The 14613-nt window shown below is 57.8% G+C and overlaps 1 protein-coding gene across 1 annotated transcript; it reads right to left on the bottom strand.

Moving 5' to 3' along the window:
* Nucleotides 1-407: 407 nt before the first annotated feature.
* TLE5 (TLE family member 5, transcriptional modulator) lies at nucleotides 408-10052 on the bottom strand. The gene is made up of 7 exons (XM_084883567.1): nucleotides 9561-10052; nucleotides 8336-8433; nucleotides 5258-5321; nucleotides 3843-3887; nucleotides 3171-3233; nucleotides 1596-1670; nucleotides 408-1510 (listed from the first exon to the last, which is right to left on the bottom strand). The coding sequence occupies exons 1-7, from the start codon at nucleotides 9585-9587 to the stop codon at nucleotides 1289-1291; spliced, it is 594 nt and encodes a 197-aa protein (XP_084739693.1). The 5' UTR covers nucleotides 9588-10052; the 3' UTR covers nucleotides 408-1288.
* Nucleotides 10053-14613: the final 4561 nt, after the last annotated feature.

Raw genomic sequence — 14613 nt, forward strand, 5'->3', positions numbered from 1 at the left:
CTTTCAATCTGTTCCTTGGGGAGGGGGGTTAAGGTTCAGCTGGGGTCTGTATTCCCTGATCTGGAAAAAGGGTCCGCGTGTGTGTGTGTGTGTGTGTGTGTGTAGGGGTAGATTCTGCAGGCTCAGTATCTGCTGTCTCTAAGGGGAAAGAATGTCACTTAGGGGCCTTCGGGCCTGCTGATCAGAAACCAGCTCCAGCACCTGGGCTGGCTGTGTGACCCGTAGCCTCCCTCGGACTCTCTCTGGTCTATGCATCATGTTAGGGAGCACACTCATAGGACTGACTCATCCAGGACTCTCAGGATCCGGTCCTGTAACGGGGGAGGGAGCCCAGACATATCGATAAAAGAACCCTCTTCTCCCCGGACCTCAGGCAGCCCGCAACACAAAGGCAGGAACACAGCAACCAACCTTCTCACATCTTTATTTGAAAGGCACAGCTAAGCCCACCCTCGATACAGCATCTTCACTTCTCTGCAGAGTTCAAACGACTGAACACAACAAAAGCTGACAGTCTAAAAGGCTATATACAGACACAGGTGTGGGTGTTGCTTTTTTTTTTTTTTTTTTTTAATATCCCCTTTCTTAAAAGACAAGCTAGTATACTGGAAAAAAGAAAAAAAAAAAATAAGAAAAACCAAGACAACTTGAGTACCCTCATCTTTATTCGGGAAAGGGAGAAGGGAATCTTGGGTTGCCCACCCCCACCCTGCCCATCCTGGCGTAACTTGTCCCTTGGTGGGCGAGGAGAGGAGGAGAGAGGACCAGGTGGGCGTGAGCATCTGAAACTAGCAGAGGTGAGTGGGTGGCAGGTAGAGGGAGAGACAGGGGTGCCCAGGGCAGGGAGGGGCAGCTAGCATTGTGTTTGCATGCAGTGCCAGGGTGGGAGGCTGGGGTGTGCCCTACGGGGGCCCAGCAGGCATACTGTCAGTTACACGTGTGCAAAACGGGGAAGTGCAGGGGGTGTTAGACTTCTGGAGCTTTTGCCTCCGGACCTGGCCTCCCATTTGCGTCTCCAGGCCTCAGCTTGCCTTATCTGTGGTACAAGCAGGTACTGACCCAACCAGGCTGCGGGGTGGGGGTGGGGAGGTGGAGGAGGGAGGCTGGGAGCCAGAGCAAAGCTAGGGGGTGGCACACAAGCAGGGCTAAGGGCCCCAGCAGCTACTATAAATACTACCGGAGCTCAGCCAATCCCGAGCTGTACTGTCTTGCAGTGAACGTTCCTCTCTCTCTGTGTATCTTGTGTCTCCTCTTTTGTCCCCCCACCCTCCCCATCCCCGGCCACCCGCTAATCCGACTTCTCCCCGTCATCTTCCTGGTGAGTGTCACCGTCGTGCCCATTCTTGTCTTCCTTGGAGAGATGGGCCTGGGAGCCCAGCGCCGAGAGCGAGAGGAGGCCAGTGCCCGCGCTGACCGCTGGCAGGGAGGACGGCGGCAACCCCACAGGCAGCGGGGTCAGGGGCAGGGCCAGGGCCTGCAGCTGGGACAGCTGGTGGGCTTGGAGCTGCTGCTGCAGGACAGAGGGAGGGGGGTCAGCCGCGTTGGGCTCCTTGGCCACCTGTCATCCTCCTGCCCACCCCGGACCCCGGACTTACTCGGATTATGGAGTTCAGCTCTGGAGCTGTGACCTGCTTAGCTCGCTCGATGGCTCCCAAGACCTGCTGCTGGTGCTTGAAAGAGAGAGGACACGGCGGGTTGTGCCAGCCCAGGAGAAGCCCAACTCCCTTTTGGCCTCATAGTGCTATCCCAGCCCCCATGGCTTTCCGTCCATCAGAAAGCCGCCCCCACCACTCCAGCAGCTTCCTTTCACCAAGCCTCGGCCTCTTCGTTTGGAAAATGGGGACAAATGGAGACGCGTAGAAACCCCGAAGGGGTTGGGGCCAGACACCTAGGAAAAGGCCTTTGGGCGAGGAGGGAAACTTTGGATCCCGGTGCCGTGTACAAAGAACAGCGCAGAGCACAGCCTGGCCAGCGGTACAGGGAAGTCCTGCTCCTCCCAGGGCTCAGAGACTGCTGGGAGATCTGCTAACCCAAGCTCCCGCCTCCCCGCACACGCCCCTGGCCCCTGGCCCCTGGCCCTGACTTCTTGCAGGACGGGGGGAGGGGGGGGGGGTCTAGGTGTAGTCCCGCCTATTCCCGCCCCTCCTTGCAAGTGGGCCTCTCCTGCTCTCAGACGCTAGAATCTGTCATCTTCCTTTCTGCCTCGGCTGCTGGGAAGCCCATCACGGAAAGTAAGCACAAGTCTAGGCCTGCAGGGCTCCCAGAACCCTCTTCTCCGGGCTTTTCATGGGGTCCTTCTGGAATGGCCCTTCTGGAAAGGCGCACACATCACCCAGAAGCCCTGAGGTACGGGTAGGGATTAGAGGGAATGAATTATCGACCCGTAAACCTGGCCGAGCAGCAGCTGCGTCTTATTCAGTCGGGTGGGGCACAGGTGTGGGGTCTCTGTAGAGCGGGTCTTACACCAAGAGAGGCTGAGAACCCCAAAAACTAGAAGAGAAAGAGCGGTGCGCCTGGTTCTCCTGGGTGTGTGCATGTGTCCACGTGTGCCTCTCATTTGTACACGTCTGTGTGCACATTAACCTCTGCATGCAGCTGTGTCTGCTTGCGTGTGTCCACACCCACATCTGTATCTGTGCACATGTGCGTGTCTCTGCACCTGTGGCACAAGCATGTATCTGTGTGTGCCTGTGAGTATGTGCGCTGTGTGTATCTGTGTGCTGCATTTGTTTATCACTTTGTATGTCATCGTGTGTGTGCAAGAGTGCCCTCCCGCACACACCCCACCCCTGTCCCTGGCGTGAAGCAGCCCACAGGGTCTGGCAGGTCCATCTCAGGAGGGTGAAAGGTAGAAACAAAACAAGGGGAGGGATTCTCGGTGCCCTTGGCATAGCTAACATTTTTACAGTGAAGTGACTCACTCAGGCTAGGCATTCCAGAGCGGGGCGAGGCCCCTCCTTCCCCTGCCCTGCCCCCCCCCCCCCCCGGGGGGGCGCTCCAGCCTGGGGACTTTCCGCACAGGCACAGGCACAGGCACAGGCGGACTAGAAGCTGGGAGGCCCAGAGAGGGGAGGCACGTGCCCTGGGGCACCCAGATCACTGCTGCCCAGGTGACTGGAGCCAGTTCATCTATCATCCCCTCTCGCAGAAGCCCCGGGGACAGAGCTTACCTCTTGGGAAAGGTAGGGGAGGACCTGGGCACAGATCCCATTCAGCCTCTTGACAATCTCAGCCTAGAACACACACACAGACTCTTTAGTCCCCGTCCTCTCCCAAGCGCAGGTGCAGACCAGCCCCAGAGGCCGGGGTTCTGTCTAAGAGGGATCAGCTTAGCGCAGGGGGGGATTAAGACGTGGGGGGCCCTAATCAGGTGCTTGGCCTGCAGCTGACAGTGCAGGCACAGCCCAGATCCAGCCTGGGCCGCTCAGGATGTGGGTGGCCTGGGTCCATGACCTCCGGCGCCTGGCAGGTAGCGAGCACTCCGTGGGAGGAAGGCGGGGCGGAGCAGCGGCATTATTATTCTGTGCCATCCCCGAGAGTGGCCTCCTGAGGGCAAAGACGGCTAAAGCAAGGCCGGAGGGCGAGGAGCCATCTCGGGGTCTTACCAAGTATGTGAGTGTGAGCACAGGTCACCCTCCTGCCACTGTCACAAAGGGGTGGCAGGTCTAGGGAAGGCCTCTGCCCCTCCTCCTCAGGCAGAACCACCTCCCAGGGAGACCTGAGAGAGAAGGGGGGTGCCTGGGAGGGAACAGGATCGGATCACCAGGGCAGGCTTGGCATCCAGCCAAGGGGCGGGCTCCTACCTGCCTGGGGGGTGCCATGGAGAGAGGGAGAGGGCGTACCTGCTTGTGCATCTCAATGTTCAAGCCGTAGGACATCTCGTAGTACTGCAAGAGGAGAGACAAAGAGAAAGAAATGAAGAAATGGGGTTGGTGAAAGATGGGGGAGGAGGGGGGCTCAGGAGACAAAGAGATGTGGGTGACAGAGACAAAGGGGGAAGCAGAGCGGGGGGGAGAGAGAGAGAGAGAGAGAGAGAGAGAGAGAGAGAGAGAGAAGGATGGAGGGAGGGAGGGAGGGAGGGAGAACAGGCAGTGATGGAGACAGGCAGGTAGGAGGGGGGAGACCCCCACACCAGGAATGGGCCCAGGTGCCTGGTGGGGCTGCTTCCAGGGCTGAGGGAGCTCCGAGGCAGCCTGGCTCCCTGGTTTCTAAAGAACTATCCAGCCCCACCTCCCCCCAACACACACACACACACACACACACACACACATTCCGGGCTCCTGATCTTTTATCTTTATGTGTCTTGTCTGCGGGTGGCCCCGGACTGCAGGGAAGCTTGCCTTCCTGGGTATAAATAATGGAAGATAAACAACGCCTGCGGGTTTGGCTCTGGAGCCAGGAGCCCCCTCCCCCAAGCCCCAGATCTAACCCTGGCCCTCCCCTGTTCTAAACCCTCTCATGGCTTCCCATCACTGCCCCCACCTCCCCCCAAGCCCTGTGGTTCCTAGGCTTAGTCCTTTGTCACCCTTCCTCCACCCCCCAAGCTCCTACTCATTCTTCAAGGCCCCAGGGGCAATGCCCCCACTTCTCCAAGCAGCCTTCCTCTGGAAGGCAGTGGCTTCCCTCTGGAGTGCCCGGTCCCTGCAGGGGGGTCCCTCTCTGCCCAGCCCCCTCCTCCTGGAGCTGGAGTGTCCGTCTCTGCCTCCCCCACAGCCTGGGAGAGCTGGAGCTGGAGACTGGGCCAAGGCCAGGGCTGTCTGATGTGGACCTCACCACCTGGTGAGTATGAAACAGCCAGTGATCCTGGCAGTGAGGATGGGCAGGGTCTCAAATGTCAGTGGGAAGAACGCCTTGTCACCCCCTCCCTCCCACCAGCCTCAAAGGGTGTCAGCCTGCTGGGGGGCAGGAGAGGGAAGCCCAGGAGTCCTCTTCCCAAGGCTTGGGAGAGGAGGGGTTAAGCACAGGGACGCCTGGATTGTGGGGGCGGGGATCCGGCTGCTCCCCCACGTCAGTTCCTGGCTTCCACGCGCTGCCTCCTCTGCTGGCTGCCAAGGACAGCCAGGGGACCTGGCAGGCCCAGGCTGCAACCCGGCGGTTTGGCAACTGCACCGCCGCCCGGGCCCGCAGCCAGGCCGGCAAGGTGGACCCTGAATCCTCACACTTCCCAGAGGAGCTGGCCGGGCTTCAGCGGCAGCTGCTGCTGGTGCAGGCCGGTCTGGGCGTCCCCATCCCCGCCCGCTGGGCTGGGCCGGCTCACCATCACGTAATGACGCTGCATCTCCGACTTCTCGCTGGCCAGCTTGTCGCATTCGAGCTTCAGGCTGAAAAAGAACACGGGACAGGGGCTGGGGCCAGGGCTCACCCCCAAACTTTGACAGGAGACAAACACAGCACCGCCTCCTGGGAGGACAGGGTGAGGGGAACCTCACGTGCCCTAACTGTACAGTGTGTGTGTGGGGGGGGTGGGGGGGTGGGGGGAGGGAGGGATTAAGAAACCAGCCTTGCAGATCTGGGGGTGGAGAAAATGACAATGACAATAATAAAAACAACCAGTCAGAGCAAACACCCTGCGGGGTCAGCCGGGGATTCAAGCAAAACCTTTTCCCCATCCCACAACCCAATGAGGTCAGCACCGTGAGCGTCACTCATTGCACAGATGACGCAATGGCTGCCCAGAGAGGCTGAGTAACTGGCTCAAGGTCACAGAGCCGGGAAGCTGGCTTCGGAGCCGCCCACTAACAGCTGGGGAAAACTCCGACGAGGGGAAGGACCGATAGAAAGCATAAGGGGCCCAGGAGAGGTCCGGGGCTGACTGACAGGGCTCCGGGGGGGACTCGCCAAGTAATCTCCTATGGGGCCCAGCCCCTCTTATGGCCTTGATTTCACCAGGGGGTAAAAGCTCTACTGCTGGGTGGTGAGAGATGGGGACCCCCTGGCCTCTCTCAAGCTCCCCCAAGCAAGGAGGAGCTCCAAGCATTTCTTAAAGCTTCCCCTGCCACCCCCACCGTGAAGGCCCCTGGGAGAAGGGCAGGAATCAGATAGCACAGACTCAATCCGGACAGACTGGGTTCAGAGCTCAGCCCTGGGCCTTGGATGCTGGGGGACTCTGGGCCTGTCCCTGTGCCTCTTAAAAGTACCAAGCTCCCTGGTGGGATGATGAAAACGAAATGGGTTAAACCAGAAATGTCCTTAGAATGATGCCTGGCATACTGTAGCACCCATTTAGTGCTTGTGGGGCTCACAGTCACCCCAGGAACCTATGTGCCACTCTGCCAGACTGACCATAACTGCACGTCCAGGTCAGAGCTGGCTGTGGCCAGGGCTGTTGTGACACCCCCTGCCCCTCCTCCCCCGTCTTGGGTTTGTTTTCAGATTTTTTTTTTAAAGTTCATTTGTTGCTACCATTAAAAAACAAAAAAAAACCCCAGCCCCGGCCAATTTGGCTCAGTAGTTAGAGCCCGAGGACTGAAGGGTTGTGAGTTTGATTCCGGGTCAAGGGCACGTATCTCATACCTCAGTTGCAGGTTCAAACCCAGGAAGCAACCGTTTATTATGTGTCTCTCTCACATCAATGTTTCTCTCTCCTCCCTTCCCTTCTTCCACTCTTTCTAAAAATCAAAGGAAAACATATCCTCACTCCTTGGGTGAGGATTCAAACAAACAAATAAAAATAGGTGGGGCCCATAACTCCGTTGTTAAAGCATTGTCCTCATACACCAAGGTTTGGGGTTTTGATCCCCCGTCAGGGTACAGACAATAACCAACCAATGAATGCTAGGTAAGTGGATCAACAAATAGATGTTTCTCTGTCTCTCTAAAAAAACACACACACACACACAAAAACCCAAACAAAACACCCCCCTCCCCCCACACACAAAACAAATCAACAAATAATTTAAAAAAAACAACAGGCAGTTTCATCCCAAATTCTGGATTCCTGGCTCTTCTCGAGGGCCGTGCGGATCCTGTGTGCCTGCATGGAAGGACCCTCACTGTACAGTGGAAGCCCAGGCCCAGTGGATGGAGACCCCGAAACTTAGGGGGGGGGGGCTGGTTTTCCCAAGGACACAGCACTAGGGCAGCACTGGGACCTCGGGCTCAGGGACTGGCAGTCCTAGTGCTCCCGTGAGGTGGGGAGGACCTCCTGCAGGGGCTCAGAAAGGCCCCACACTCTCCACATCATGGGACCAAAGTTCCAGTGCCTGCCCTTCCACCATCAGCGCCTCAGTTCCTCATCTTTTTTAAAAATATATATATTTTACAGAGAGGAAGGGAGAGAGAGAGAGAGCTAGAAACATCGATGAGAGAGAAACATCGACCAGCTGCCTCTTGCACACCCCCTACTGGGGATGTGCCCGCAACCAAGGTACATGCCCTTGGCGGGAATCGAACCGGGGACCTTTCAGTCCGCAGACAGACGCTCTACCACTGAGCCAAACCGGTTTCGGCATCAGTTCCTCATCTTTGAAATGGGCACAATAGCAAGGAAAATAAAGCAAAATGATGTATTTTCAGTATTTTACACTTTGGGAGCATGGGAAGGACCCTAAGAGGATGGATGTTGGTTAAAACAAAAAGAAGGAAAGCTTATAGATCACTATCACCCCCTTCTTCTTAAAGATCTTTCTGGGTGGGCCAGCTAAGGTGCAGAGAGGGCCGAAACCTTCTATGTTGAGGGTTTGCTTTCTTCAGCCCCCAAATGGGGTGCACATCTCAGTCCTGTCACTCCCTTGCTGTGCTTCCCCTGGGTACCCATAATCCTCTGGGCTTGGTTTCTCTAAGTGTAAGTGACAGATACTGATACTTCTTCCTTTCCCTTAGATCCCAGTACGTGGCAACTGTTAGAAGACTGAATTCTGGAAGGAGAATGGGAATCTGTCGGACGCCAGGAATCCTTTCCCCAGAACTGGGCAGAGAGATAACAGGCAGAAGAATTTTTTCTTCGGGGGAACTTTTTCCATTCTTTTTTTCTTTGGGGAGCTAGGAGGTCCAAGCCCAACTCCAGTTGTTGCCAGGTTTTTAATCTGGTGGGGATTGATGTGTGTGTGTGTGGGGGGGGGGGGGGGGGCCTGGGGGGCAGGGTTCTGAAGCCATCCAGCTGAGTCTGGCAAACGATTTAATTTTGTGCCCCCAGTTTTCTTACCTGTGAATTGGGCTGCTTGGAAAACCAAATGAATTTAATATCGCTAAGTGCCAGTTGGCAGTGACCGCCTTACAGTAGGACACCCTGCACCTACATTTTCCCACGTTCTGTGTCCAGCAAGGCCCATCGCCTCCTTCTTGCCACGTGCGCGGGGGCTCCCCCTCTCCCGGGGCAGGCCTGCGCCCCGCTCACCTGTGGTACTGAGCCTGCAGCAGCTGGAACTCGTCTTTGATGCGGTCGCACGAGTCCGAGGTGGTGAATTTGAGTTGCTGGGGAAGGTGCGAGGAGCCCTGTGGGGAGGGGACGGGCCGGTCAGGGCCGGGCGGGGCGCGGCCGCCCACTTCCCTCCCGGCGCCCCAGGCAGCCGCCGGCGCAGCTGCAGCGCGCACCCCCCCCCCCCCCGGCCCCACTTCCCCGCCGTGTTTACAGCCCCCGGCGCGCCCGCCCGCCCGCCCGCCCGCGCTTCCTGCCCCCGCCTCTCCCCGGGAGGCCGCGGGGTGGGTGCGGAGCCGCGCCAGCCTCCCGCCCCGGCGTGGGGGGCGGTGCACAGCCCGCCCTTGGCGGGGACCCGGGCGCCCTCTACCGCCGCCTCGAGGCGCTGGGAGGGGGGGCGCAACACCCAGGAACCCCGACTGCCTCCGGAGGGGGGAGAACAAGTCCGAGGGAGTCCCTTCCCCAAGTGTGGGTATGGGGGGGGGGGGGCCGAGGCCTCCCCGCAAAGTCCCATCGGGGGAGGGGTGTCTCAGCGCCCGGAATGTAACTGGGCCCCCACCCAACCCCCACCCCAGGCTCCCAGCTCCCTCCCTCCAGGCCGCCCTCTCCCGCGAGGGGTGCTCCCCGGCTCTCCTCCGGCCTCCAGGCCCCCAAAGCAGGCCCGGCTTTAGGGGTGCCCGGGAGGGTGGCGGGGGGGGGGGCTCCCGCCCGGGGAGCGGGGCCCCCGCGGCCACGGCCACCCAGGCCCGGCTGGGCTCGGCGGGGGGCGGGCTGCGGGGCTCGGGGGCCAGGGTGCTGCCGGGCGGGGAGCTGGAAGGAACCCCGCCTGTGAGCTGGGGGGACCCCGGGGGTCCGGAAGCCGGGAGGGGGGCACGGGGCTGCAGGGGGGGAAAGTCTGGAGGGCGGAGGGAGTGGGGGCCGAGCAGCGCCGGGCCCGGAGCGGGAGGGGACCGGGCCCTGGAGTTGGGGGGAGGCGCCGAGCCGGGCGCTGGGGTGGGGGAGGGCGCAGGGCTCGGATCCGGAGGGGGGTGGTCCGGCGGGGACCTGGGGGCGCAGTGCCCGGACCTGGAGGAGGGGAGCCCGGCGAGGATCTAGGGGGCCCCAGGGCCGGGTGCGAGGTGGGGGGGGTGGCCCGGCCGGGAGTTGGGGGTGCGCAGGGCCCGAGCCTTGGGGGGGGGGGCGCCGGGCCGCGGGCCCCGCTTACCGAATGCCTGCTTTGTGGAAACATCATGTCAGTCGCCGCGGGGGGCGCGGGCTGCGCCCGGGCTGTGCGCCCCGGCTCCGGCGCCTCGGGGCGCCGGGCGGCCGCGCCTTTGTCCCGGCGCCGATCCGCAGCTCCCGGGCCGCCGCCGCCTCCCGCTCCGGCCTCGGCCGCTTCCTGCGCCCCCGCCCCGCGCGCCCGGCCCCGGCGCGCCCGGCCCCGCTTCCTGCGCCCGCGCCCCTCCCGCCGCCGCGCCGGCCCCGCTCCTATTGTCTAATGGCGGCGACGTCGGCGGCCGCGGCCCGGCTGCGCGGAGGCTCCGGCTCCACCTGCTGCTGCCGCCCGGGCCCCGTGCGCGCCGCCGAGGGGGGGGCGCGCGCCCGGGGAGCTGCGGATCCCCACCCCGCCCGCCGCCCGCCTCCTGCGGCCGCGGCTCGGTGACCTTGGGCCCGGCGCGGCCCCGGCCCTGCCAGCTGCCCGGCCTCGGTTTCCCTGTCAAAAAGGGGGGCCCCTCCGGCAGCCCCTGTCTACGCCGCCCGCGCTGTCACGGGGAGACCTGGACGCGTGCCAGGGACATGCTCTGTAACCTTGGCTGCTGCCTGGCGGTTCTCTCTGAAACTCGCTTTTTCTCTTCTGTAGAAAGGCTGGGGTCATGCCTGCCACACACATTTATGGAGCACCTACTGTGTGCCAGGCCCTGCCCCAGGAAGTGGGGGTGAGGGTGGGGTGGAGCATACAAAGTCCCAACTCTGGTGGAGATGACTTGAGACAGACAAGAGACAAGCAGTAGAGCCCAGACCCTGGCAGTTCAGAGGTTGGAAACAGCTATGGAGAAAATAAATCAGTGGAGGCGGCTAGGAAGGTGCAGTTTTAAGCAGGGGTGAGTCAGAGAGGGACTCCTTGCCTGAAAAAAGGACCCGAAGGTGACAGAGGGAGCCAATAGGAGTATAGGGTAGGGTAGCTTCTTCGCGGAGGCAGTAACAGCAAGTGCAAAGGCCCTGAGGCAGCCCTGGTGTTGGCTCCCGGGAGCCGGGAGGAAGGGAGGCCCAGGAGGCAGGTTAGCAGCTCCAGCACTGGAACAAGGATTCGTGTGCTTGGATTCATGATCTGCGGCTGCCGTCTGGAAAGTCCTAATTATTTTTGAACAAGAGGTCTCGAAGTTTCACTTTTACTGGGCCCCGAAAATCCTGTAGCTGGTGAGGTATGGACGGTGCAGGGCCTTGTGGGCTGCAGGAAGGACTCGAGATTGTACTCTGAAGAGGGTGGGAGCCCTGTAGGGCTGTGGACAGGGGAGGGTGGCACCTGACTCAGATCTGATAGAATGTCCCCCCCTGCCATGTGGAGGTCAGGCCTCAGAGAAGCTGTTGAAATGTGCGTGTGATTGCCCTGGCGTACACACACAGTCTCTTCATTCTCGTGTCATCGTCAACTGTGCAGCCTGCCCTCTACCGAAGAATAACTTTTCTGAGCCTTGGGTTTTCCCATCTGTAAAATGGGAAGTTAGACCCTGTCACTTTTCCTGGGTAGATGAGGGCCTAGAATGAGGGCAAATTGAATAAGCAAATTTAACCCCCCCCCCAAACCCTTCAAGATAAATAATACTTTAATATTTTAAAATATATATTTTATTGATTTTTTACAGAGAGGAAGGGAGAGGGAGAGAGAGTTAGAAACATCGATGAGAGAGAATCATCGATCAGCTGCCTCCTGCACACGCCCCACTGGGGATGTGCCCGCAACCAAGGTACATGCCCTTGACTAGAATCGTATCTGCACCTTTCAGTCCGCAGGCCAATGCTCTATCCACTGAGGCAATCCAGTTTCGGCTTTAATGTAGTATTTTTAAAAACAAAAATTAATGTAAAAAAGTTTCATGGTGCCCAGCTGGCGTGGCTCAGTGGTTGAGAGTCAACCTGTGAGCCAGGAGGTGGTTTGATTCCTGGTCAGGGCACATGCCCCGGTTGTGAACTCGATCCCCCATGTGGGGTGTGCAGGAGGCAGCCAATCAATGATTCTCATCATTAATGTTTCTATCTCTCCCTCTCCTTTCCTCTCTGGAATCAACAAAAAAAAAACATTTAAAAAAATTCATGGTGATGGAAGGAAACTAGACTTTAGGAAGTGAGCACACGATGGAATATACCAGTGGTCGGCAAACTGTGGCTCTCGAGCCACATGCGGCTCTTTGGCCCCTTGAGTGTGGCTCCTCTACAAAATACTATGTGCAGGCCGGTGCACACCTACAGTGTGGCTGAAGCTTTGTGGCCCATGCGCAGAAGTCGGTTTTCAGCTCTCAAAAGAAATTTCATTGTATTGTTGATATTTGGCTCTGTTGACTAATGAGTTTGCCGACCACTGGAATATACTAATGTAGGATTATAATGTTGTATACCTGAAGTTTATATAATGTTATTAACCAATGTTTTCCGATAAATTTAATAAAAACACATGATGAGCAGCCTGGCCAGTGTGTGCAGCGGTTAGAGCATTAGCCCACATACTGAAGGGTCAGGGGTTCGATCCCGGGCCCTAGTCAGGGCTTCCTTGGAGGCAACCAATGGATGCGTCTCTCTCATCTCTCTCTCTCTCTCTCTCTCTCTCTCTCTCTCTCTCTCTCTTTCTCTCTTCCCCCCTCCTCCTTTTCTTCCAACAACAACAACAAAATGCATGATGAGCAAAATGCCAACCTATTATATCATGGCGGGATCTGATGGGGCCAGAGACAAGTTACAGAAATTCAGGGCCTCCCCAGTCCTGGTGTTGTACAAGAAAAGGAACAGCTTTTGGAAAGGTCTTCACTATTCCAGTCAGATTCCGGAACACACAGACCCCACAAGTCATATGAAAATCCCCGGATGGGGGTGGGCTATGTTATTTGGGGGGCCCAGGGCACAATGAAGATGTATGGCCGCTTGTTCAAAAAGGATGAGGAATTCTGAGATGCTGATAACAGAGCGGGGAGCCAAGGGCAGGTCCTTCCTTGGAGGGGACAGGGTCCTGTGGGAGCGCGGGAGTGGCCTGCCCTGGAAGCTGCCCTACTCCCAACACACGCCTCCCACACACCACGGGACCAGGCACCGTCCTCCTGGGAGGCCCCCTGCATCCCACCCTCTCCGGCGGGCCCCTCCCGGTGGGAAGGCTCTCCCCCGGAGACCAAACACTTCCGCGTTAACAGACTCCAGAGCGGATCACAGACACTCCCGGCACAGTGGGGTCAGGGCAGGGCCACAGGGAGGGACTCCGGGCTTTGCCTTTGAAGGAGAGTAATTATGAAAAAGTAATTTTCAGATAAAAGGGCCTGTCAGCACATAGCAAGGCCCAGAAGTGTGGCCCAAACTATGAATAATAATAAACTCACCCACATGCATGTGTCTTCACTACAGGCCAGGCTCTGCCTTAAGCATTTTATTTTATTTTTAAATTTTTATTTATTTATTAATTTTTAAATATATATATTTTTATTGATTTTTTTACAGAGAGGAAGGGAGAGAGATATAGAGTTAGAAACACCAATCAGCTGCCTCCTGCACACCCCCCACTGGGGATGCGCCCTCAACCAAGGTATATGCCCCTGACTGGAATCGAACCTGGGACCCTTTAGTCTACAGGCCGACGCTCTATCCACTGAGCCAAACTGGTTTTGGCTTATTTTATTTTATTTAAAAAAAAAAAAATATATATATATATATATATATATATATATATATATATATTATTGATTTTTACAAAGAGGAAGGGAAAGGGATAGAGAGTTAGAAACATCGATGAGCGAGAATCATCAATCAGCTTCCTCCTGCACACCCCCTACTGGGAATGTGCCCACAACCAAGGTACATGCCCTTGACTGGAAGTGAATGTGGGTCCCTTCAGTCTGGAGGCTGACGCTCTATCCACTGAGCCAACCAGTCATGGCATGCCTTAAGCATTTTAATCCTGGGCACTGCCATGGTCACGTTTGAATGAAGGGGAAATGAAGGCACGGAGAGGTGAAGGGCCTTGGCCACAACCACACAGCTGGCAGGTGGCAGAGCCAGGGTGTGGACCTAGGGACTCGGACCCTTGACTCCACCTTACTGCCCTTCCAGAGAGGGCCTGAGGCCGGGCAGGTCTCGGCAGAGCTGTGCCTGGGACTGAATTCTGTCCTCCCAGATCTCGGTGCGGAAGCCCTGACCCCCAATGTGGCTGTATCTGGAGACGAGGCTTTCAGGAGATAAGCTTACGTGAGGCCGTCAGGGTGGGGCCCGCTCTGAAGGCACCTGTGTCTTTACAGAAAGAGGAAGAGGGATCTCTCGGTCACACTGGCCGTGGAGAGGCCGCGGGAGGACAGCAGGAAGGCGGCCATCCCTAAGCCGAGAGTTCTCACCGGAAACAGAATCCGCTGGCACCTTGATCTTGGACTTCCCGGCCTCCGGGCCTGTGGGAAATACACGTTCATTGTTTGGAAGCCGCCCGGCCCCGGGCGTTGGGTTACGGCAGCCTGAGCTGGCTCAGCTGCACTCTGCTTTGACGGGGCAGCCTCCTCCTGACAAAGTTCACGTTCACGTCCACCAGCCTTCCCTGAGCACCTCCTGTGTGAGGGCACCGGGCAGGGAGCGGGAAAGGCCAGCCCCTGCCTCGCACAGCTGCCACGCACGTACATGGAAATACAAAGACAGGTATTATTATTATTATTATTATTTAAAAATATATTTTATTGATTTTTGTACAGAGTGGAAGGGAGAGAGATAGAGAGTTTGAAACATCAATGAGAGAGAGTCATCAATCAGCTGCCTCTTGCACACCCCCTACTGGGGATATGCCCGCAACCAAGGTACATGCCCTTGACCGGAATCGAACCCGAGGCCCTTCAGTCCCCAAGCCGACGCTCTATCCACTGAGCCAAACCGGTCCCGGCGACAGGTTTTATTATTATTATTATTATTATTAAGAAAAACAGAGAAGGCTGAGTGAACGGAGGCCAGGGAGTTTTGGGGAGGGCCACAACAGCCTGTGCAAGGAAGTGATATCGGAACTGAGACCTGGAGGAAGCGAGGTGATGTCTAGAGGGAGATCCTTC

The sequence above is a fragment of the Pipistrellus hanaki genome (assembly GCF_964339955.1).
Source record: "Pipistrellus hanaki genome assembly, chromosome: 5".
Taxonomy (NCBI): Eukaryota; Metazoa; Chordata; class Mammalia; order Chiroptera; family Vespertilionidae; genus Pipistrellus; species Pipistrellus hanaki.

Excerpts from the sequence above, each read along its gene's own strand:
- TLE5 (XM_084883567.1), bottom strand. The coding sequence starts at position 9,587 with ATGATGTTTCCACAAAGCAGGCATTCG. Across the intron at positions 5,322-8,335 it reads CTGCAGGCTCAGTACCACAG|CCTGAAGCTCGAATGCGACA; the intron begins GTGAGCGGGGCG and ends GTTCTTTTTCAG. Across the intron at positions 1,671-3,170 it reads TCCCCTACCTTTCCCAAGAG|CACCAGCAGCAGGTCTTGGG; the intron begins GTAAGCTCTGTC and ends CTCTCTTTCAAG.